Here is a 24,138-nt window from a genome sequence, read left to right as displayed (position 1 = left end):
GACCTATGGCGCTTCGCTCCCGGATCAGTCCTGTGTGTGCTCTCTTCCTCGTCAGCGCCATTATTCAGGAGAACAGATCTCTTGTTGAAATCAGAACTTTCTTGGGTGAAACACATATCTGCAGGGTTCAGATGAGGTCAGGCATTGTTCAGTATCTGAAGCCCAGTAAGATGAGTTAATTCTCGAAGGACAAGGCATTGAACTTGTATGAAACTCAGCTGCTCTGATTCCATGAGCCCCAACAGTTAAAAAAGGATGTCAGGAAATTTGGGGCTGGCACCTGTGCTTCCGAGAGAGAAGCAGCTGAGCAGGTCAATGAACAGGATCTACGTTGTCCAGCTCCAGGAGCAGCAGCAAGATGCCCGGTGATTCCTCAGACTTCTTTGTGATATTTCAGAGGTGCAATAAAAGCCATGTGTTGTTAAAAATGAAATAAAATAGTGGTAATGTTGGAACTGACTCACTTGGTTGTTGTGAGGATAATGCGGGCACCCAGTACAGTGCCTGGCACACAGTGCTCGTCTGACAAAGGATGGACATCAGGATTTCTGTACATGAGTCCCTGGTTGGTGTTCTTCCTCCTGCCTTTGCCTGGGCTCTCCAGTTACCTCCAGATTCCCCCCTCTCTCCCTCTGTCGCATACACACACACACACACACACACACACACACACACATTCACTCTCGCTCACCGTCTAGCCGTGGAGATAGACCAAGGGGGTCATTGTGCAAAGCACATGAATGGCCCCATTGTTCCTAGGCTGAGTTCCCAGAACCAGCCGGTGTGGCACTGACCAGGGCTGGGCTGTCCAGCGGGTGGTGCCCATGGGCCTCTGACCAAGGGCTGACCATACCTGGCAGGACACCCACTTTCCCTCCTTCCCCAGAAGAAGGCAGGAAAGAGCCCCAGTTTGGCATGGGGCTGGGCAAGGGGAGCCGAGGGGATACCTGCTCTTCTCTGCATGGCTTCCTGGCTCCCGAATGCCAGGGGCTGGGGTCCTGCAGATGGTCTCTGAGTTGGCACCTCAGAGCAGAGAGGCCGGGGACAGAGGAGGAATGGAAACCAGTGAGAAAAGGGAAGCGGACATGGAATGCTTACTTATCCCTCCTCCCTCCTTGGGGTGAACGAACGTGGGGTCTTCGGGAGGAACCGGCCAGTGGAAGCAGGCCTCCGCTGCCAGGCGGCTCACACCTCGGGAGCTGTGGCTGCTTCTGGGCCAGGACCCCCAGTGCAGCGCTTCTGCATACTGGCATGAATCTGTAGGCCTCCCGAGCTCCTCTAGGACCCCTCAGAGGTGAGGCCTAGGGACAGCCACTTACGTCCTGACCGTGTGCCTCCCAAAGCCTGGCTGTCGGATGCCCAGCGGCGCCCGGTCTCACCTGGCTCGTCCCGTCTTCCAACAGGGAATGTGCCAGGAGGGCTTCCCACTTTTTCAGCTCTACCCAGGTTTGGGGCAGGGGTTGTCTTGGGGGGCCAGTGTGAGGTGAGCTCCCTCCCATGAGTCAGAGGTTATAGGGATGTGGGATGGTGGAGAGCGGGGCCCTGGCGAGGGCAGGAGGTAGAACAGGGAGAGATTTGCCTAGAGGCAGATGTGGGGGCTAGGGGGGGCCTTGGGTTTACCAGACCAGGATCCAGACTTCCTGGGTGCTCAGTTTCCTCCTGCCTCAGTTAAGAGACCGGCTCTGGGAAGCCCATGTTCCTAGAGTCTGTGCTGGAGCCCTGGTGTCCCCCCACAGACCTAGGACATGCCATTCACTAGTGGCTCCCTGGGCCCAGGCACTGTCCCTCCTTCTCTATTGCTGCCAACTTGGGCACCTGTCCCACAGAGCCTGGGCCTCTACCCGTCCCTTGCAGCTCTCAGCTGGCCCGTGCACCCTGGGCTGAACTGCCCGCCCCAGGGGCTGAGGCTTCTGTGGGCCGGAGCAGAGGAGGGAGTGCAGCCCTGCCAGGAGCCTATTTTTTCCGGGCCAACCTCCCTTGCCATGGAAACAGCCCTACGGAGGCCTGGGAATTACCCAGGATGGGAGTTTTAATTGCAGCCCACGATTCTATTCCCTCCGCCCCCAACTCCAACGCCTCCCCAGCCCCAGGGCTTGTGAGCTTTTTAGCGTACCTTATTTTTAGATCAGACACAGGGTCTGTGGCCGACTTAGGCCTGGTTTGCCTTTGGTCAGTCTGTCCACCTCCTTGTGGCTCTGTGGCTGCGTGTCTCAGGGTCTGGCCTAGGTGGGGAGCCTGAGGCAGAAACCTCCTTCAGATGGACGGTGGCCCTGTGGCCACCTCTCCACGTCCCAGCAGGCAGGCTCTGGGAAGTGCTGGGCAAGCGCTGGTCCCCAGAGCACCCTGCAATCTTCCTCAGACTGGGCCTCCAGGGGGCGATGGTGGCAATGCAAGCGGAGCGGCTTAGGGAAGGTCAGCTCCTCTGTTGGACCTCTTCCCCAGAGGGCAGCTGGAGCAGGCTGGCCTCTCCGACCTCTCCTTGCTCCCAGAAATTTCGGGGCTTGAATGAGACTCACCTTGGCGAGATTGGGCTGGACCACGTGAGGCCGGGGGAGAGGAGATGGAAGCCTGGAGGTGGGGTAGGAGGCATCTTCAATGGGCTGCGGGCCAACACAGCCCACTCTGGACTCCCACCATGGGGACAAGCCCTGGGGTGGCCGTGATGGTCTGTGCAGCAGACGTGTTGTGAGTTAGCTACTTGCCAGAAGCAAATTACTCAGGTTCCCTGTTTCCTTCCATCCCCCAGATTCGCTGGCATATCCTCTGATTTACTCGGGACATGCTGCTCTGTGACTGGAGAATGAGAGGGGCCGTCTGTTGCGGGCGGTTCTAAGAAGTCCAAGGAGGAAGGCGGGAACGGACCCTCTCCTCCCTGACCCCTTGGCTTGCATTTGAGGCCAGGAGTTAGAAGTTAAAGCCACCAGGTAGGACAAGCTGTTTTAAAGAGGTCTTGGGAAACTGGGGAACAAGCAGTTAAGCTTTGGGGCCTTGGGGACCTAGGGTCCCTGTGTTCAGGGAGATGCTGCTCTCCCAGCCTCTGGCAGCCCAGGGACTGGGGCTACGGGAGCATCAAGGGTCCCCCTTGGCCTGGACATTAGCTTCTTCACAAGGCTGTAATCACAAGGGAGACATGGAGGGGGGTGGGCTATTCCCTCAGGTAGCCTCAGGGCCTTTGGAAAATTCTAGGACAGTGGCAGACAAGTATGGCAGATGGCCAGTGGTGGCTGTCGCCGATAGGCTGGTCTGGGAGCAATGCAACGTCCCTTTGGAGGATTCATGGAAACCCTTGTCAATGGGGCAGTGAGGTGACTTCAAGGGCAAGGACAGCAATTTTAGGGTTTTGGCCAAAAGGATGTTGTCTTTTGAATCCAGGATCTGGCTAGGCCTGGTGACTCTGGGCCCACCGATCCATGGAGAGCTTATGAGAAAGAAATAGGATCATACATATCTGAGGGACAAGTTTAATATCTGGCCTGAGGGAAGGTCCTCAAATATTTGTTTTATTTCCACCACAAAGGAGTTCAGCTGTCTTCATTCACAAGAGCAAGAATTCACCTAAAACAGGGCAGGGCTGAGGAATGAAAGACATGTAAGTCCTTTTTCTCAAGCAGCTGGAGACCCCTCTGAAGGCTCAGTTCCCTTCCTGTTGTCCTCGGGTAAGTCGCCTAACCTCTCTGGGCCAAAGTTCGCTCATCTGTGAAAAGAGGGGGTTGGTTCAGGTTACCCCTGAGGGCTCCCCCAAGCCTAATGTTACTGAATGGGCCTCCTCGGTGGCAGCTCCTGCACACCATCCATGGGGAAACTGAGGCTCCAGGCGACGGATGCCCTGCGCTCGGCTTCCTCTGCCCGGGCTGTTTCGGTGGGAACTTTTTCTCCAGGTGCTGCGAGCTCTCAGGCCTGATGTTCGGGAAGAAGCCATCCTCTGCGCGATGGCTGCCTTGTCATTGTCCCCCGTGAGACAGGGGAAATTGAGGATCGTAGACACAGATCTTAAATCAAAACCCAGGCCATCAATCTCCCCGAACAGACTGAAATAACAAGGTGGGTGGCGCACACTGCCACCGCCTGAGCAGGCAGGAGATATTAAAAAGCCGAAGCCTTGAGCCCCCAAATCCCTTAACCAATTTCCAACCCCCAGAGATCTGCTTGCTGGGGGGAGAAGAGGGAATGCCTCATTTTAGATTTCCCAGGAGGTTGTGGGGGCTTTATTTCAGAAACCTCCCCCTGTCTGGGGCTCTGACGGCCCTCTCCCTGCTGTTGTCCTCCCGGGCCCACTCTGCCGCCTGTCCTTCTCTGGGGGCTCCTGTCCCTCCCTGAGGGCACCCCCGCTAGAGTCAGGTCGCCACACTCTGCCCAGCGGAGCGGTTAGGTGTGCAGCCAGACTGTTGTAAATTTTTTCAGACTATAAGATGCACTCCCCAAATTTGGGAGGAGGGGGGGTACGTCTTATAGTCTGAATGTAGCTTACCTGGCTTTCGGGAGGGGGTGGGGGTGGGGTGGCGGCGGCCTATGTTATTTATGTTATTAAATATTTTACCACATTTTTTGCTTCAAAAATTTTTCCCTGTTTTCCTCCTCTAAAACCTAGGTGAGTCTTATGGTCTGGTGTGTTTCACAGTCCGAAAAATTTGGTAAATCCTGGCTCTGCTGCTCACCAGCTCTGCAGACCTGGGTGAGCTGCCTAATCTCTTTGGCTTTCAGTTTCCTCATCTGTAAACTGGGAATGGTAACACCTACTTCACATGGTTGTTTTAAGAGTTAAACAATAGAACCCACACAAAACAAATAGCAAAGTGCCAGACCCAGGGTAATATCTCAAATATTAACCATTAATATTAATCTCCCTATTATCTCACCAATAAGCTCCATCTGGCAGCTGCTTCCTCTCTCTCACAGGCTCTCCTGCCTTTTTACCCCCCATCCATCCCTCAAGCCTCAGTTTAACTGCCTCCTCCAGGAAGCCTTCCCTGAATGACTCTCCAAGGCTCCACCTTCTTCTGACTTCGAAGGCTAGGTATTTTGGACTCAGTCACGTTTTCAGCAACTGTTCTTTGCGGTTTCATTGTGTGGGCTCAACATTCCCCGAACAAAGGCCTCTGCTTCTGCTTTCTCCCTCCTCTCTTTCCCCTATACCACTTGCCTGAGTGTAGCACACACAGTAGGTACTCACGAAACACTTAGGCTTGTCACCTGGGAGATTGCAGGAAACTGGAGGCAGGATCCTGGTGTTCTCGAGATGAGGTGTTTTGTCTATTTTTAGAGTTTAAATGGTCTTAAAAAACATATGTCCGAATTCCACTCTGTCTTTACATTACAGCCACACCAATCTTTTCATGTCAGCCAGATGTACGCTTCCGTCGTCTCCGCCCAAAGTACACGAGAGTTTGAAAAATGAGGTGCTGGGTCTGAGAGTGTGAGATAGAGAAAGTGCTCTCTAAACCCTCACTGCTCCTGTCAGGCTGAGACTTCGGGAGGGGGGGGGAATCCGCTCTGGGGGAGGGTGAAGGTTCTGATGGCTCAGCTCTGGGCCTTCAGAAGTTGGTTTTCTGTGGAGGGACAAACTGGATTCTGAAACACGAAGTCCTTGCTGCCGGAAGGTCAGCACTCTCATTAGGTACCTCAGAGCACTGCCACTCCTTGCGGGGCAGGCGGGGAAACAGATCTGGTCACCTTGCAGTCAGGATTGAGGACTGGTGCTCCCACCCTGGCTGCCGTGGGTGGCGGGCGGCTGGGCAGGGCTGGGGCCGGGCTGCTGTGGCTGCTGAGGGAAAACACTGGAAGGCGACCTGGGATCCCACTGGTCCACACTCTGGCTTGATGGGGATCCATCGCCGGGTGGGTGGTGGTGGTGGGAGTTTAATATTACGAATTTGCTGCTGTGACCAAGACACCCCACCATTTTGGCCTGGTGGGACCCTGGAGGCAGGGGCCTTGATGCCATCCGGTTCTGGGTATACACAGAGGGACCTGATGGCCCGAGTCCCCAGTCCTCCACAGGAGCACAGAGGCCACATTTTCCTCTGGGTGAGCGAGTGGATATTTGCTCTGGCTGCCCTGAATCCCGACCAGCCAATAACAGTATCAACACTGCACAATTATTAAGCACTTAGCATGTGCCAGACACTGTGCTGAGTGCTTGACGGGCGTTTTTCCATCTGGTGTTTTACAGTAGCTCGTGAGAGGGGGACCAGTATCTCCATCTTCCAGATCGGGAGACAAGCCTTCAAGGTGGCCAGCCCGGCACAGCCAGAGGTGGTGGCAGAGCTGGGACTCGTGTGTCCTCTCCAGCCCAGGGGCCACCGAGCTTCTCCACTACACTCTGGGAGGCCAGGAGTCTGTCCTGTCACCAACGAGCCCCTGGTGCCCATGCAGGCCTGGCCTGTGGGAGATGCCCAGTTAATATTTACGAAAAGAACGAAGGACTTCAGGGGCCCAGGTCTCCCTGCACAAGTGCAGCAGTGGCTCCGGAGTCCCAGCAAGGCAGCAGCAGTCGGGTAGGAAGGGGACTGGCAGGGTGCAGGACTGGTCTGCAAGGCCGTTTGTTTGCCAGTAAATGCGCTCTAACACCACCTAAGCCCCTCCTTGACCCTGCCCAAAAGGCACAACTGGATTCATTTCCACACCTGAGAAGTAAAGGGGTGGAGGATGGGCTCGGGGTGTGTGTTGGGGCATTGGCACTGAAAGGTGGCTGGCTCTGGTTCTGGGTTCTGGAGTCCCTCCGTTGCACTGGATGGGGAAGAGGTAGAGGACAGCCAGGCCACAGGCCAGGCTGGGGCTCCCGCGGGACTTGAAGAGGGCACTCAGGCGGAAGGCCCACGGTGAGCGCCGGCGGTGGAGGATGGGTGGGAGGGTAGGGGAAAAGGTGCCGTGGGCAGCCCGCGTCTACGCTCGCCGGCCTTCCAAAACCCGGGGTGTGGGTGTGGCTCTTCTCGGGGGTAGGTGGGGGCTGGCGCCGGAGCCGGCCTGCCGAGGGGTGTCCGCAGCGCGGTGGCTAGGGCAGCGCCGGACCCGCGGGGCGGGGGAAGCGGGGAGCGGGCTAGGCGGCGCGGGGAGCGGAGGGCGCGCGCTGGCTGGGTGGGGAAGAGCAGGGGGCGGGCAGCCACCGAGGGGCGGGCAGCTTTGGGGGGTGGAGCCCGGACCGCAGCACCCGCCGCTCGCTCGGCGCTGTAGCCGCCGCCGCCGCCGCCGCCGCTGCTCTGGGCTCGGGGCGCAGGGCGCTCGGTGAGGGTCCGGCGCCCGAGGCTGCTGCTTTTCTCCGGCGCCCGGGCTGCGGCGCTCTGGGATCCGGCCGCTGGCCGGGCGCCCCTCGGTCCCAGGTCCCGCGCGCTGCCCCGGAGAAAGCTCTCCGCCGGCCGAGCCGCCCCGGGATCGCGTCTCCGGGCCATGAAGAGGGGCCCGTGAGGGGCTTACGGAGGCGGCGGCGGAGGAGGGAGGCCGAAGAGGAGGGCGCGGGAGGCGGAATATGCCGCCGCCGCCGTCGCCCGCTGAGCCCGGGCGAGCCTGACTCCAGACCCGAGGATGGAGCCGGTGCGGGGCGCTGCAGCGGCTCCCGGTGTGCCCCCGACCAGGTATCGGCCGGGCCCGGCTGGCCTCGGGGCGGGAGGGAGCGGACACTCGCTGCTGCAGTCGGGAGGGGCGCGGTGGGAGACGCCCCTATAATCTCGGACAGTCGCTGCTGACAGTGTGGGGCCGGGGTAGATGGCCGCGTGTTGCGCGCAAGACCGGGCTCCCTGGGCTAGTGGCAGTTGAGCGCTGTGATAGCCCCAGCCCTCCCTGCCCCCATTCAGGGAGGGCAGCAAAACTTGAGACGCGCTGCGTCCCTAAGGCGCCCTGCTCCCCACCGCTGCGGAGACTCGGGGGCTGCCCGGGCTCACTGTCCCACACCCCGCCTGGCTCTGGGCTGCTGAGTCGTCTCGAGAACCTGAGGTCCCCACACCTGCACCAACTTTCCAAACCAGGACTGCACTTAAAGACAGGGGCTGCCCCCCTCTCCCCGCCCGGCTTGCTATTCCCAGTCCCGGCTCTGAACCGAACCCGCACGACCACTTTGCGATGAGCTGGCTGGCTCCCCGTGGGGCCCGGGCGCCAGGCTGGTGCAGAGCCCTCCACGGGAAGCCAAAGCCAGCCTCCCGCTTTTCTCTGGGTAGGACGCCGGGAGCACCTCTTCCCAGGCTCTGGGAACCCGCTGCTTGCTTTCACAGTAACAGCCCTGAATAGCCCTGGCTAGTAAGCTAGGGGTTAAATGGTAAGACTTGAGGGTTCTCCTAGGGTGGCATCTTGGTGCCCTGATTTTCGATGCCATAGGGTGCCCCCTTTCGCCGCCCAGGGCCTGCCCTTTCCCAGGATTAGGTTCCTCACCTCTGGTGCCAGCTTTCTTCCATAGACTTAAACACGGCTCCTAAGTGGGAGACTCCTAAGAAGGGCAGTTGGGGGTTCCAGGTGCCAGAGGATGGGTGGGTACTGTTGACACAGAGGTGAAGGCAGGAGTTTGAGCCCAGCATCATTGGACAGACATTGAGCCCAGCATCTTTCTGAGGGCTAGTAAGGGTGGCGAGCAGAGTGGACCTAGGACTGAGGGCAGGAGGTGGGCACCCTGGCCAGGCAGGTGGCTGCTTTGGCAAGCCAGAGGCACCAGTAGATGTTAGAGGCAAGCAGGTGGGGGCCGAGGTACCAGGTTCCTGCCTTCGGGAGTTGCTCAACCCCTCAAGGTGGGGCCGGATGCCTCAGGCAGAGCTTACCTGGGCAGGCAGTTTCTGACTCCAGTCCCCAGCAGCTGGGGGCACTGACAGGCGTTGGGGTGACCCTGTTTCTTTTTCCAAGGGCTCTCACCGCCATGACTCACACACCGGATTCACCCGGGAGGTATCAAGCCTCCAACCTCTTCTCTTCCCTCCCTCCTGGGTCTTCAGGGAGCTGCTGGCGAAAGGAGGGGGCGTGGATTTGGGGGCTTTAGTCCCTGTGGGAGACCAGGAGTCTGGCACTACAAACTTTGATTTCTCTGCTATTGTCCCAATCAGAGCAGGTGAACAGGCGAGGGTGGGGGGCAAGTGAGAGGAAGTCTGTGCTAATGATCCCCCATCCTCTGCAGCTGTGGGGGGGGGGCTTTGAAATTATGACCAGTGCTTCCCTGGGGAACATAGGCTAACACTCAGCCTCCTCATCTCCATGCAGAAGCACACTTCCCCTTGAAAATCCAAATTTCCCTCTTTGCTGAATATTGTAATGCTTTTGGCCAGAGGTTTCCTCCGTGGCATCTGAAGGCGAACTCCTTAGACCGCTTCCCTCAGCCCTGGCCCCTCGGCCCCCTCTGCCATGTGAGGTCCCCACTAGGAGAAATGTCGAGCCCCCTTGCTTCCCTGCCCCCTCCCTCCCCGCTAGGACCCCAGCTCCTTGGGAAGGCTGGTGCTGACGTTGGGGTGTGTGTGTGCCGGCTCTGCACACGCAGAGATGTACATCTGTGCTCCATCGAGTCTGCAGGGGGCCCAGATGTCAGGTTGTCAGTGGGGGGGGGGCAGGCTTGTGCTCTGCCCCCCACCTCCCGCCTTCTCCTTGCTCACTTCCCTGTCTTCCTCTCTTGCCCACTGTGTCTCTACTTTTCCAACTCACTCTGCATCGGTGCGGGGAGGGAGCATTTGATATTCATAATCTGGTTCAGAGAAGGTCCCGAAGCCCTGAGTCACTGTATGGTTTCCATGGAAACAGACTTGTTCAGAGGACTTGGTGTAGCTCGGCAGTGGTAGGGGAGAGGGAAACATAGTAAAATCAGGCTCCACAAGTGTGTCAGGAGTTGGACCAACTCCTGTTAAGGGGGACAGATAGAGGCTGGGCAAGGCTCTGGGGGCCCCATAGGAGGGGCTGCCTCTTCCCACCCCCGGGGGTCCCCCATCAGGAGCTGCTCATATCCCACTGTATCACTGGCGGGCTGCCGCTCCTCCCATGGGCCTTCTGGCTGGGTGCCAAGGCTCCTGGCTGCTACTCTGTGCCTCAGTTTCCCTCCCTGTGGAATGGAGAAAATAAGAGGACCCACCTCATAGGGCTGTCGTGAAGGTCAAATGCGTTAATCTGGGGAACACATTCTGAATGAAGCCATAGTAAGTGTTCAGTCAGTGTCATTATTACTAATTCAGGAGGTTGGAAGAAACTCCCCCAGCATGTTCACCTGGATCCATCTTCTGTGTCCTGATAGGTGGCCTTGACATCTGGCAGGGCCGGCCCCCTGCTCTGGCAGAGCTGCCCACGGCAGCCCCGGTACACCCCCAGCTGGGAACCAGCCATCCGTTTCTCCCTCCCACGGAGAATTTATTTAGGTTGTGGGGGGCCTGGCACTATGCTAGGGAGCCCTGGCTCCTGTTGAGACCCCACTGCTCAAGGAGCCTTGTGGGAACAAACCCAAGTCCAGATGAAGAGGCAGCTTTTTGCCTTAGCCTGCTTGGTGCCCGGTGAGAGGGAGAGGAGCAGGAGAGGCCCCAGCTCTGAGGTCAGAGGGACAGGATTGGGATGACTCTCCTTGCTCCGGGAGAGGCTAGCTCACCTGGCTGGACAGGCATCTCCCTCTTGATGATCTGTCCAAGAGGGATGAGTAATTCTCCAGAAAGATAACAGACCCTTAGAGCTGTGAGACATCCTTCCTGCCAGCCCTTCTATTTTACAGATAGGAAAACTGAGATTCCTGGGGTTGCCTCTTTGGCCAGAGCCCAAGCTGGCTGTGGCTGCTCCCAGCTCCTCGGGAGCCCTGGGATGCCCTTCCTTCTTCCCTGGCTCTCCAGGTAGCCCCAGTTGCTGGCCAGCACCCTCCCCCTGCCCTCCCCCCATGCTCTCAGGTTCCTGCCAAAGCTCTTCCCCACCCCCCCATCCCCCCGGGTCTCTCTGGACCGTTTTGCCATCCTCATTGGTGTTCACAACACCTTCCAATTTAATATCCTCTGCAAATTTCATTAACGGACTGTTTACTCCCTCTCTCAGGACCATTAATGAAGATGTTAGGTAAGGCCTGACCCAGCGCTGGGTCTTGGCAGCCCTGCCCCCACTCCCAGACTCTGTCCCTCAGCCCCTTCACCCCGGGCTGCCTCCTCCACCTGGGACCCCTGGGACCTGCCCCCTCTTGCTTTTGGCCACATGGCAAGTGCTTAGGGCCAAGTCTGTTTGAATTAATTTTGTAAGATTACTCGAGGCGCTGTTATCAAATGCTTTGCTAAAAATCAAGATATATTACCCTGCCTGCATTTCCTTCATCTACCAGTCTTGTAATTCTATCAAAAAAGCTATCAAGTTTGTCAGGCATGATTTGTTCCTTATAAATCCCCACGGTGCCACGTGGGGCCCAGAGTTCCCGCGTTTTCTAAATGTTTAGAGAGCCCGTCGTTGTGTTTGCTCCTTGATTAGAGCTGGAAGGCTGCGGGCTGGGAACGGCCGGGATGCTCGTCTCCTCCTTGGGGACAGGGGTCAGGGCACAGCCCTTCTCCACTCGGGATCTCCACTGGGGATAGAGAGTGGGTTAACGCCCGCTGAGCTCCTGCAGTGCTCAGGGGGGCCCCAGGCTGGACATCAGAGGTGGGGGTGGGCGGGCGGAGGGAGGGCCTGGTGCTCTCCCTCGTGGATTCTGCAGGCAGATGATGAGGACAGACAAGCGTGATGCCAGCATTCGAAGGGATCCCTAACTCAGTGATTGCTGTATGCCAGCCAGCATGCTAAGAACATTATGGGCAAGGAGGTCTTGTTTAAGAGCCTCACCTGCCCTGGGAGGTGGGCGTGCTCTCCCCCACCTGGCCACTGGGGTGGGGCTCAGAGAAGGCCAGGCCTGCCTGGACCCCAGGTCTGGGTTTCATGCTCTGCTAACTATCATCGAAGCACAGGTGTGTACAGGATGGGGGAGCTGCTTGGAGTGGTTCAGATCCAAGGGTATTAGGATGTCAGAAGGGGAAGGAAGAGGAACCTGGAGGGAGAGCCTTGGCGAGGTAAGGACCTCGCTGCATGTGCAGGTCACACACAGCGCCCCAGAGTCTGAATCCAGTCCCCACCCTGCCACTTCCCGGCCGTGGGAGCAAGTCCTTTAGCCTCTGTGAGCCTCGGTCCCCCACCTGGCAAATGGATCCCCACTGAGTGGCTGCCACTGTGTCTACTTCTGCTGGCCCCTGTTGATGCAGGGGCGGCGGTGCTCATCGATTGTCATGTTACCAGTGGGTAGCTCTCGCTAATGCTGCTTGCCCAGGAGACAGAGGAGTGACAGGTTGGGCTGTGCTGGCATCCTTGTGACCTGCTGTGGGCCGGTGATAAGTTCTGAACTTAGGGAGCAGGAGGCTTTACTCCCGGCCTTGAGCGCAAGCCCTGCGCCCCACTGCAGACATCTTTTGTTGTCCCCTTGGTTGCAAAGGGTTTGAGCCTTCCTGGGCTCCTTGACCATGAAACTGCCCCCTCCTCCATCGACTTTCCTAGCCAGGCCTGGAGCCCCCAGCTGGGGAGCAGAGCATGTTTTGGCCACTGCCTGTCACGTGCCAGCTGCACTAAGAATGTCTGCACTGGTGTGTCCTGGGACCCTGGTGGGGACATTGGCTCTGCACTCCCTGCCCCTCCCCTCTGGTCTCCAGGTGCTCTTGCTCTTGGGTGTGGTGTGAGGCTTAGCTTTGTGGTTAGGGCCAGGGCCAGCACTTGGAGCTGAACTTGAATCCTGGCCTTACCACGGACTAGCCGAGTGAGCTTGCACAAGCCCCCTCGCTTGCCTGGGCCTCACTGCCCCTCGTCTGTGAAAGGTGGTGATGCTACCTGCGGTAAGGGCCTGCTTAATGGGAGCCAGGACCCTGATAGTTTCTGGGTATCTGCTCCCATAGCCTCCTCTACCCTGGGTTAGAGCCCCAAGGGTCAGGTGAACCTCCCCCACGCCCAGCCCTCCCTGGTCCTCAGAGGCCAGCTGGGCCTTATGCAAGCGCTTCAGAGCCTGGAGGCTCTGGGATCCAGGGATAGATGCCCCCCTTCCTGACTCCTCTGGCGGCAGCTGCCTGTGCTCGAGCTGCTCTTGGTGGTTTCCCATCCTTGAAGATGGGAGGATGGGCCCAAGACTCAATGTCCAGTGGGTGAGGCCTCGGGACTATTCTGACTCTGACCGTGGCTGCTGGAGAGGGGAGGGAGGACAGGAAACCGGGCCTTCCGCCCAGTGTCCGATCCGCCTACCACAGGCCAGGCTGTAGGACTGCCTGAGGGAACTGGGCCCTTCTGACTCATCCCCCCCCAGAGGTGCCGGGCACACTGGGGCCTTGAGCCAGGAGGTCAGTCACTCTCCCCACTGCCGGGAGAGCTTTCCTCTGGTCCGGCCGCTGGGACCCTGCCGACTGGCTGCGGGGTGGGGCGGGACCAGGAGGTGGTCTCTGCCACCCAAACAGTGAGGGTCTCCAAGCACACTGGCTGTGGAGGCTCCCTTAGAGGAGCCTGCGGCGTCTGTTTTAACTTCCTTAAACATTTCCAGGCCACTACTGCCTGTTCGTGGGTTAGAGCAGCCCCTGGAAATCATGCTTGGGGTTCCTGCCTCATGGGGACGGCTCTGTGCCTAGCACTGTGCCACACTGTTGGCAGTCACCAGTTTTCTGCCTCACAGCCCAAATACTTGAAAGATTCTGTGACCATCCTTCTCATTTCATAGATAAGGACCACTGAGGCCTGTGACGGGCAAGTGTCCTGGTCGGGTCTCCGAGCTGTAAAGCAGTGGGAGTCCAATCCAGGCCAGCTGGCTCCACAGAGGGTGCCCAGCCACCACCCCATCTGCCTCTTCACATGCCTGTGGGTGACTCTCATGGAAGCTTGGGACACCCATGGGGGTCCCCGGAGGCATCACGTGTGGACACTGGAGCAACATGCTCTGGAGACGCGAGAGGCAGCTCAGGGGCTCTGCTGCTGATGGGAAATCAGCCCATCAGTCGCTCTGTGTGTGCCTGTCTTTGGAGCCAGGACCGGGAGCGCTGGCCCCCACTAGAGGTGACTGAAGGGCATGCTGGTTCTGACTGTGGGGTTGGTGGGTAGGCCGCAGGGCCTGGGACTCTAGGGATTATTGTACAGAAACACCAGGTTTGTGTTGGTGCAGATTTTGAGAACAATCCACAGACTTCACGGTGTTTCAGGTTGATCGGCAGGACCCGAAAGGGAAATCCACTGAAAGTGCCTCCAGTCTCCCCTTGGGCCGTCCTGGACCGAGGAAGCTAAGTCTGGATACCATCAGGTCGCCTCACCTGGCAAGGTTGCATTGTCTGAATTATGTGCTGGCATACTGCTCACCTTGAAGGATGTTCTAGTATACAGCCCCAGGGCTCTCTAGGAGACCCCTCAGGAGAAATCTGGTGCTGAAGTCAATATTAGAAGTAGGTGGGTATCTCTTGAGCAGATGCTTTAATCTTCATCTTATGGATCCTACAAAATACCTAAATGAAATATTTCCCTTTTCCCATGGGCTGCCAGGTAGCTCTGACTTATATGTGTAGCTCAGAAATGGCTTGGTGCTTGTACACTGACCTGGCTTCTAGTTCTTTCAGACTTTCATATCCTTGTTTTCTGCCTGCCTCATTTCATTACCACATTTTCCTTAGGAAGGGAAAAACCTTGCTGTTTTATGTCTTTTAGCCCGAACTAAACAAACATCTACGGTGGATTAGTGCTGGCCACTGCTGATGTAGGGATTAAGCATTTCCTTTCTGCAGCCTCCATCCTAGAGGCCTGTTTGCCAACTCCCCACTCCCTGTCCAGTTTGCTCTGCCCCTTGCTCCAGGTCCTGGGACCCCAGAGCCTTGGGGTCCCTCCAGACTGGCTCCTGGGTCTGGTGAGAAATGTGATATTCAGGGTTTTTTTTTCTTCTTTGCTCTCCCTAGGTCCCTAGAACTTCACAAACTGTTTTTGGGGAGAAAAAGCTGGGAGGGCAGGCATTTCCCCAGGTCAGGCCTCTGCTGCCCCCTGCAGCCTCGGGACCCCTTTGAGGTCTCACTGTTTTTCAGCAACCCCAGCTGACTGCTGTCCTTAGGGGCCTGCCTGAGCAGGCAGAGCCCCATTCTGGTGGAAAGGTAGTGACTTTGACCCTGGTGCCTTGGAAATGGGGGAGGAGAAAGCTGGCTGTCAGTGCCCTGGGGGCAGAATAGTTGGCACAGGGAAGTGCCAGTGCTGATTTTGGGGGCCCCACCCTGTCGTTACCTTCCAGTTCTTGCATGGGTAGCTTCACTCTGTCCCCAAAAGTTAATAAATTCAAACTGAACCGAAGAGCTCTGTGTAAACTGTGCCTTCCTTGCATCCCCATCTCCTAGCTCCCCTGCTGGGGCTCCTGCAATTACTGGTTCAGCACAAGTTCTTTCAGTGGTTGTTTGTGTATATATATATATATATATCCATACACACACACATTCCTGTTCAAAAACCAGAAATGGCAGTATACTATTAGACACGTGTTTTCTGGCCCTAGCTTTTTTTAGTTACTAATGTATCACGGGTGATGTCTGCGGAACCTTCTCTGATAGCGTTACCTGCAAAGAAAATCCTGGGGTTGGGAGAGTGCTACTAGCAGGTTCCTGGACCTCTGAAAGTCCACCCATGGGTGCCCCTTCTTTCCCCTAGAGGCTTAACTTCTCCAGTTGTGTGTGTAAAATTGTGGGCACAAAGGGATCTTTCTGAGAGGAGGGGTTGTGTCTCTCCAAGGGGCCTGTGGCCCAGAAAAGGCAGAGTCACAGCTCTGGGTTGCCTGGGATTTCACAGAGGGGGTGGGGCATGAGGGTGAGGGCAGGCGGCGCTGACTCAGCAGAGGGCACAGCCCCTTGTTTCTTGGGCTCGACTGGGCCAGCCATGGATCAGGCTGAGGTGGCAGGCTGAGGAGTGCTCCGCCCATCCCTGGTGTCTTCTTGGAAGATGACTTCCCACTCCCAAAGAAGGGTCCCTGCCTTCAGCGGGAGTGGCCCTGACTCTGCGAGTGGAGTGTGGGGCCTTCCTGGGCTCAGAAACCCGCTATGGTCAGACCGGGGAAGCCCTTAGGGTTGCTGGATCTGTGGAAAAACTGAAACACAGACCCCACGGGGTGAGTGCAAGATCACTGAGCCAGGGAAAAGCAGAGGCTATGGGCTGCTCCTGCCTGTGACGTTCAGTTGACTGTTCCTTTCCCCTGCCAGAGCAGAATGAGACTGGGGAGGAGAAGCCCTCGGGATGAGGTTTGGCTGCCTGTTGCTGCTTGCCTCTTGGTGTGTGGATAAGGAAGAGGAGGTGCATAGAGCAGAAGCCACAGCCAGGGTGGGCGTGTAATCATCACACCTCACTGCATCCTGCAACATCACCTCCCGCTGGCCGCATCTTCACACTAAGCAGCCGCCGACCAGCCAGGAATTCTGAACACAGCAAAGACGCAGGGCTAAAAGGCTGCACTATAGGATATGGCCACTAGAGGGCATCAGGACAACCACTGCGGTAGTTCAGCATGAGAAAGTTCGCGGCCTGGGAGACGAGCCAGGGAAGAAGGGGCGGTGGGCAGGGGCTTGCTTGGCAGGGGTCTGGGCACAATGGTGAGAGAGAGTGTGTGCCAGAGCCAGTGGTGATTTGTTCTGGGGCATCTCCCCTAGACAAAAGAGCAAATAATACATTTAATGATGGTAACAGTAGGTTACATTCATTGAATGCTTACTCTAGGCTGGACTCCATTAATGCATTAGTCCTCACAACAGCCTTGTTAAAATTACCACCACTTTTCAGGGGAGAAATCAGAGGCGAAGAGAGATTAAGAAACCTGGCCATCCAGGGGGCTGGTGTCAGAACCCATGTCCCAGGCATGAGGCTGCGCCCTGTTCTATGCCCGGCATTGACTAAATGCTTTAAGTCCTCTGATTCTGTGATATACCCACTTTACATGTGGGGAAACTAAGGCGCAGAGACAGTGAGTCACCCAGGCCCACACACCTGCTAAGTGACATCTGAGTGGGCGTGGTTCCATGGCTTGCGCTCTCAGCTCTGAATTACAGTTCTGCTACGCAGAGGTGCCCCGTCCTCCTGCCCCATGTGGTGCTCTGTGCCTTAATATCAATGTGGCTGACACTGAAATCTGAGCTTCCTGCTGTGAGTGGGAGTTCACCAAGTGCTGTGCCTTCCAACAGAAGTTACAGATTCTGGGCCTCAGATCTGCCTGGCTTTTGACTAACCAGAGGTGCAGGGAAGCCATTGCCAGAGGATGCTTGAAGCTCAGGGAGGGGACCTGGGACTCACAGTCTCGCTTGGAGGTCGAGGGTGTTGAGGAGTCCCTTACAGTGACCAGAGCTCCCCTGGGAACAATGAGACCTGGCCCCAGGGCCTCTGGTTTTCAGGGCATATGCATCTAGCATACCAAGAAGGCTTGGCCAGCCCTGGGCCCTGCTCTGCCAGGCTGGCAGGACAGTGGGGACATTTCTGGGAGGACCCGACTTCCTCCATCTCCCCGTTCCCATGCCCTGGCTTTGCCCTTCTCGGGGGAAGGGGATGGCTGGCCACTGGGCTCTTGAACACATCCCCCTCCTTGGAACCCAAGCTGCGCCTTACGAATCTGAGTCCCACTTTCTCAGAGATTTATAACATCGAGATGCTTCAGGGACTTCTGATTCATTGGCCAAGGCAGCAGCTTACAGTCCTGCCTTAAGTTTCTCTGGGTGGGGGTGAGCAGGGACAGTGGAGGGGAGAAACCAAGATGGTCCCCTCCCTGCAGCATGCTCCTCTTTATTCTGCTTTTAGGACTGGAGTCCTGCAGTTAAATGAAGTCTCTTTGAGGGTTCTGTTTCCCGTATTGATGAGGACCAAAGGGGGAGGAGGGTTCAGGGGGAGGGCTTGGACTCCAGAGCACAGTGTCTGGGCTGGAATCCTGGTTCTGCCCCTTGCTGGAGGTGCGACCTTGGGAAATTTATCTGACCTTGCAGAGCCTCAGCTTCCTTCTCTGTAAAATGGGGATATGGTGGCATCAGTCTTATGAGGTTGGCAGGAGGGCAAGACCAGCCAATGCCTGTGAAGGGAGCATGTGCCTGGGAGAAACATCGTGAACGCCCAAGAAGCACTCCCCTTTCTTTGTGCTGTTTTACCCATAGTGCCTGTCTCATGCTGGGTAGCTGACAGGTGTGAAAAAAGACAAAGCGAGTACAAACAAATGAAATGGCATTGCAACTGAAGTATAGGGCCCTGAAATACTAGCTAGCACTGTTATTGATGGCGTTCCCGACCTGTTCTTCTAAGGTGTTCATGTTTGTTTCAGGTTACTCAGGCAGGGCAGGCCTGTGCTCTGCAGGGGAATGAGATCGAAAGCAGAGAGGATGTTCTCTCTGGGTACCTCTTCCACCCCAGCATCCTCTGCTGCGATGGGGTGAAGTAGGGGTTCGATGGGATGTGATCTGGGTTGTGTTTTTTTCTCTCTTCACATGGGAGGTTCCCAAGAATCTAGACTGTGCCCCTCACCTATTCCCGGCCACTTGGTAACATGGTACTGCTTTCCAAAGGTGCTGCGTGGAGTTTCATCCTGAAAACAGGATGCCTAAGCCCCAGAGCCTCAGCCGGCCCATTGCCAGCTCAGCCCAGCCTCTGTGCTGCTCCCCAAGCTGATGGTGAAGGGGCCAGAGCACTGGCTTGCCAGTCTGACTCAGAGGGATTTGAGTCTCTGCTACTTCTTATTTGCTTGCTTATATGTGTATGCCTAGTATTTGAGGCTCAGTTTCTCCATCTGAACCATGCAAATGAGGATCCTGACCTCCCATGGGGGCTTGTGAGGAATAATGTGGTGTTGAGAGTTGGGTGGGCAGAGCCAGGCATTACTGCAGGGTTGGGACATGAGGACCCCTTTGCCCCACCCCCAGAGAAGTCATACCCATAGCACAATGGGGGAAGACTATTTGAAAAGCATGTGGGTTCAGTCCCTCGGCCGTGAGCCAACTGAACAACGTGACCAGGCAGCAAAGGGAAGGAATATGCTCTAAGTCCTGGAAATCACCTGTCCACCCCCATCTGGTGCCCAGTCCCTCTCACGCCAGTGTACAGATGGGCTGGGGACATTAATTGCGTGCATGTTTGAAGGCCAAGTACATGTAAGCTGGAGGAACAGAAAGTCAGATCTTCGAGAGAGAAGAGTGTGGGCTCTGGACAACCTGCTGGCTGCGGGTTAAATCAGGTCGCTTTATCTCTGTGCCTCTGCTGTCCTGCCTGTGGGATGGAGCTTATACTGGCTTCCACCTGAAGTTTTTGGGGTGAATACATGAGCTCCGAGGTAGAGGGTTTACTTAGCACTTAGGCGGTACTTAGTAGATACTAACCACAATAGTGCCGTGATCTTGGTGTTTTAACTTCGAATCTGTGGCGAGCATGACGGTCAGGGATGCTCCCTGGTCCACTCTTGCTTTGAGTTTCAGGTAGCCTTTCTCTCTCCGGCGTGGCTGGAAGGGGAACCACCTGCCCCGGCTGCCCCTTCCTGGGAGCCTCAGCATCCCGGCTGTTGCGGCTGAGCTGCATTTCCACCTGGAGGTGTGAGGTGAGGCCCCCTGCCTTTGCTGATTTCCATGAACCCCTTCCTGGGCAGTCACTGAACAAGTCAAATTTTGGAAGCTCAGGCTGTGCTATTGATTTAAAATGCAGAACCAACGGGGGTTGTGCGCCTGCCACTTTTTGGGATGAGTTTGACTCTGGCGCTCTGTTCTGTTGTTGGAGGCTGAGCGCGGTGGCTGGTTGGGCCAGTCTGGGTGCTAGGGCCGAATGAACAGAGCTAGCTGGGCCTGGGGGTGCTTGTGGCCAGTGCATTTCTTTTCAGTTCCACTGGGTGGTGGGTGTGTGTGTGGGTGAGTGCCTCCCTGGGGTGTCTGCCCCTGTGGGGCAGCAACTCTTGGTCAGCTGGGGGTGCAGGCTTGCCAGCTCCTTGCCCACTGGTTTCTGGTGGGAACAGAGGGGCTAGGGCTCACTAGAAGGGTGTGGGTGGGTGAGTGGGGAAAGTTAGTGGAGGGGGTGGGATGGAGCCCAGGACTCAGAGAGCTGGATGCAGGGATCAGAGATGGTGCTGGGGTATTTGGAGCCCCGAGTCGGTGATGGGTATGGGAGAGCAGGCAGGGCCCTTATCACCCAGCTGTGGGGGGCAGTCTGTAGGTCCCAGGACACAGGAGAGCAGGGGTAGGGAGGGAGGTGCTGGAGCCTGACCCCTTTTTCAGAACCCTTCCCCTCCCTGTCTCCCTGAAGCCTGCTGGCCACAGGGCTGCCGCGCAGGAGACCTGGTGGCTGTGGACTCCCCAGCTTGGAGCAGCCCTTCTTTGGTGAGTAGTGGATCCCTCCCTGCATGCTAGTAGCTGACCTAGCCTTTCCTGGTGGACTTCCAGATGCTCAGGTTGGCTCCTTGCCTTGGACCCTGGGCACACCCTTCGCTTTCACAGCTGTCCTGGGGCCTTCCTCATCCCCCATGCTTTCCTTGGGGTGCTCCTTCTGTTCCCTCCTTTCCTCTTTTCTCTGTCCCACCCGGTTCTCTGGGGTCATTGCTGGGTTAGGGTGGGTCCCCGAGCTCACCCTGTGGACAGAAGAGGCCGAGGGCCTGAGGGTGGAGGCCTTTGAGGACTGGCTGAGGGGGAGGGGTCAGTTCGCTCTGCTGTCATGGGGGTCATCTGCTCCATGGCCTGGACCTCTGCACCCTGTGGCCGGAGCAAACCTGGGAGGCCACAGGGGCTTGGGAAGGGATCCTTCTCAGCAGCCCCTGGACTTGTGTGTGATCTGGGCCAGGTGGCTCTTTGGAACCCCAGGGGCCCCAGGAGTCTTCATCTGGAGTAAGCTGGTCACCTGCATCCATAAGTCGGGGGATGTGGTGCTTGGCACAACTGTCCACCTCCCCTGGCCCCGTGGGCATGGGTGAACCGGAGTTGGCAGCCCGTGACTCACAGAGTGCCAGGGCCCGTTCAGCACAGCACTTCTGATGTGTACTCTTTTTCCTCCTGGTGGGGGGTGACGGGGTGGAGAAAAGATGACCACGTGGGTCAGTTTATGAGGGTGGACGAAGATGCAGGTCGGCCCAGGAGATGCTGGCAATGGGCGGCAGGCAGTGGTGGGGCAGTGGCTGGGGGCGGGACCTGGTCATCCCCTCCCCCTGGGGGTCGGAGGAGTTAGTTTCCTGCCCAGTAGTCCCCCACTGAGGAACCCGGAGCTCCTGCAGGGAGGCCCCTGCAGCGTTCTGTAGGTTCAACCCCGCAGAACGGGGCACAGGGAATCGGTTGGTTCAGTCCGCAGTGGCTCCCCCAGAGGCGGGTGAAGTCTAGTGTAGAAGCTGCTCAGGCCTTTGGTAGGGGAGCAAGCACTGGGCAGGGAGCCAGAGATGCCTCCCTGGACCCCCACCCCCACCCCGGAGACCACCTCTTCTTTCACCTGAGGCACCCAAGCCCCGCTGCCCCTGACCTCTGCCCGCTCTTGCCCGCAGACCTTGGAAGGTGGAGAAGCAGCCCCATGAAGGTGCCCAGCCATGCAATGTTCCTGGAAGGCTGTCCTCCTCCTCGCCCTGGCCTCCATCGCCATCCAGTACACGGCCATCCGCACCTTCACCGCCAAGTCCTTCCACACCTGCCCAGGGCTGGCTGACGCGGGGATGGCGGAGCGGCTGTGTGAGGAAGGCCCCACTTTCACCTACAACCTCTCCCGCAAGACCCACATCCTCATCCTGGCCACCACGCGCAGCGGCTCCTCCTTCGTGGGCCAGCTCTTCAACCAGCACCTGGACGTCTTCTACCTGTTCGAGCCCCTCTACCACGTCCAGAACACGCTCATCCCCCGCTTCACCCAGGGCAAGAGCCCCGCGGATCGGCGGGTCATGCTGGGCGCCAGCCGTGACCTCCTGAGGAGCCTCTATGACTGTGACCTCCACTTCCTGGAGAACTACATCAAGCCACCGCCCGTCAACCACACCACCGACAGGATCTTCCGCCGCGGGGCCAGCCGGGTGCTGTGCTCCAGGCCGGTGTGCGACCCCCCGGGCTCCGCCGACCTGGTGCTGGAGGAAGGGGACTGTGTGCGCAAGTGCGGCCTGCTGAACTTGACGGTGGCCGCCGAGGCCTGTCGTGAGCGCAGCCACGTGGCCATCAAGACAGTGAGGGTGCCTGAGGTTAATGACCTGCGGGCCCTGGTGGAAGACCCCCGGTTAAACCTCAAGGTCATCCAGCTGGTGCGAGACCCCCGCGGCATTCTGGCTTCCCGCAGCGAGACCTTCCGCGACACGTACCGGCTCTGGCGGCTCTGGTACGGCACCGGGAGGAAACCCTACAACCTGGATGTGACGCAGCTGACCACGGTGTGCGAGGACTTCTCCAACTCCGTGTCCACCGGCCTCATGCGGCCCCCGTGGCTCAAAGGCAAGTACATGCTGGTGCGCTACGAGGACCTGGCCAGGAACCCCATGAAGAAGACCGAGGAGATCTACGGGTTCCTGGGCATCCCCTTGGACAGCCACGTGGCCCGCTGGATCCAGAACAACACGCAGGGCGACCCCGCCTTGGGCAAGCACAAGTACGGCACCGTGCGCAACTCGGCGGCCACGGCCGAGAAGTGGCGCTTCCGCCTCTCCTACGACATTGTGGCCTTCGCCCAGAACGCCTGCCAGAGGGTGCTGGCGCAGCTGGGCTACAGGATGGCCACCTCGGAGGAGGAGCTCAAGAACCCCTCCGTCAGTCTGGTGGAGGAGCGGGACTTCCGCCCTTTCTTGTGACAAGGGCTCCGTGGGTGGGGGCGAGGGGCACCTGGTGTCAGTTTTGATAAAATGGACCGTTTCTAACTGTTGCCTTATCTCCCCCTCCCTCTCCCACACTGTCTTTGTGTCCTTCCGCCCGCCCCACACTTCCTTCTGCCTCTTTGGTCTCTGAAATTTGCACTATGTCCTGGACAGGAGTCGCGGGGCAGAAGGGGAGTGAGTGGGGTGCAGCCCCCACCGCACCCCATTCAGACACACGGACGTTGGGTGTCTGTGTGGATGGTGACCATGTTTACAAGCACCGCACTCACACATTCACCTACGTGCACACACACGGGCGCGCACAAGGGGAGACGCCCCGAACCACACAACTTCCGGAGCGCTCTGAATGGGCGAGTGGTCAGGGAACGGTAGTTTTGGCCCTGTCTAACTTCTACAAGGTAAGAGGTTAAAAAAGAGGCCACCTCCCTCTAATTTATGAATGGTGTCTAAACCTCCTCACCCTGCTTCCTGCCCCCCATGCCCACTGCCCCCTTGGGAGCATAGAAACTGCCCCCTCCCGCCCGCCCTTGCCTGCCCGTGAGCAGGTTTTTACTGTGAGGTGAATGTGCACCTTGTTTATTTTTTCCAGACTGTGGCGATGCTGTTTGTCTGTCTGAGTCTTGTGGCTGCCCCTGGACCAGTAATGACTGATAAATCTTATGGGTTTCTGATTGATCTTGGGGTCCATCTGTGATCTTTTCTTTGTGCCAAAAAGAAAAAAAAGAGTGGATCAGTTTGCTAAATGAACATTGAAATGCTTTATCTGTGTTTTATGTAAATAAAAGAGTGCAATAATATCTGGGCGTGGTTGTGGGATATTCTGCAGGGGTGAGGGCGGGCCTCAGTGGGGCCTGGGGGTTTCTGGCTTTGGGGAGGAGAAAAGGAGGTGGAGGGAGGGTGCAGTAACCAGTCTCGGGCTTTCAGAACTCAGGTCCTCCTCACCACCCTCCACACTGCATTCAGGGTTCCGCTTCCCTTCAGACGGTTGAGATCAGGCACCTTATAGCTGGGGCTGATACTCAGAACATTTAGGAAGTGGTATGGCTTGCTGAATGAATGTCCAGAGGTCAGAAGGAAGTCCTGGGGACCCTCCTGTGCCAGGTCTTACTCCTTTAATTGCTGGATCTGGGGCAAAGATAGCTGGGGGGTGGTGCTGGGGGGCATCTGAGGGGTGGGTTGGGGTGGGACGGGACAGTGGCCTGGGAGTGTTTCAGTATTTTCACAGCAGTGCAGGGGCACCGGTGTCCACACTGGTGGAGAATCAACTGTGCTCAGTTTCCTTCCCGTCCTTGGCAATCTAGCAGCTTCCTCCAAGCAGATTTCCCAAGTCTCATTCCAAGAAAACAGCTGGTTCCTGCGGTGGAGGTCACAGCTCTGTTGTCCTCATACAATAAGGGTGCCTGGGATTCGGCAGCCCCAGTGGTCCAGGGCTTCCTGAGGAAACC

General features: G+C 57.5%; 1 protein-coding gene across 8 annotated transcripts; it reads left to right on the top strand.

The window, feature by feature from the left end:
• The first annotated feature begins 3,441 nt into the window (after positions 1 to 3,441).
• On the top strand, positions 3,442 to 23,490 carry CHST1 (carbohydrate sulfotransferase 1). 8 transcript variants are annotated; one of them, XM_036029285.1, is made up of 6 exons: positions 3,442 to 3,656; positions 3,879 to 4,041; positions 4,589 to 4,672; positions 19,359 to 19,477; positions 20,173 to 20,246; positions 21,392 to 23,490. In XM_036029285.1, exon 6 carries the CDS (start codon positions 21,434 to 21,436, stop codon positions 22,667 to 22,669), a length of 1,236 nt encoding a protein of 411 aa, XP_035885178.1. In that variant the 5' UTR covers positions 3,442 to 3,656; positions 3,879 to 4,041; positions 4,589 to 4,672; positions 19,359 to 19,477; positions 20,173 to 20,246; positions 21,392 to 21,433; the 3' UTR covers positions 22,670 to 23,490. The 8 variants fall into 8 exon arrangements, with proteins under 8 accessions (XP_035885178.1, XP_035885177.1, XP_028372982.1 ...); XM_036029284.1 differs by having other exon boundaries at positions 19,353 to 19,477; XM_028517181.2 differs by having other exon boundaries at positions 14,847 to 19,477.
• The last annotated feature ends 648 nt before the right edge of the window (positions 23,491 to 24,138 follow it).

This window comes from Phyllostomus discolor, chromosome 6 (assembly GCF_004126475.2).
Source record: "Phyllostomus discolor isolate MPI-MPIP mPhyDis1 chromosome 6, mPhyDis1.pri.v3, whole genome shotgun sequence".
NCBI lineage: Eukaryota > Metazoa > Chordata > Mammalia > Chiroptera > Phyllostomidae > Phyllostomus > Phyllostomus discolor.
This window is presented reverse-complemented; position numbering and strand designations above follow the sequence as displayed.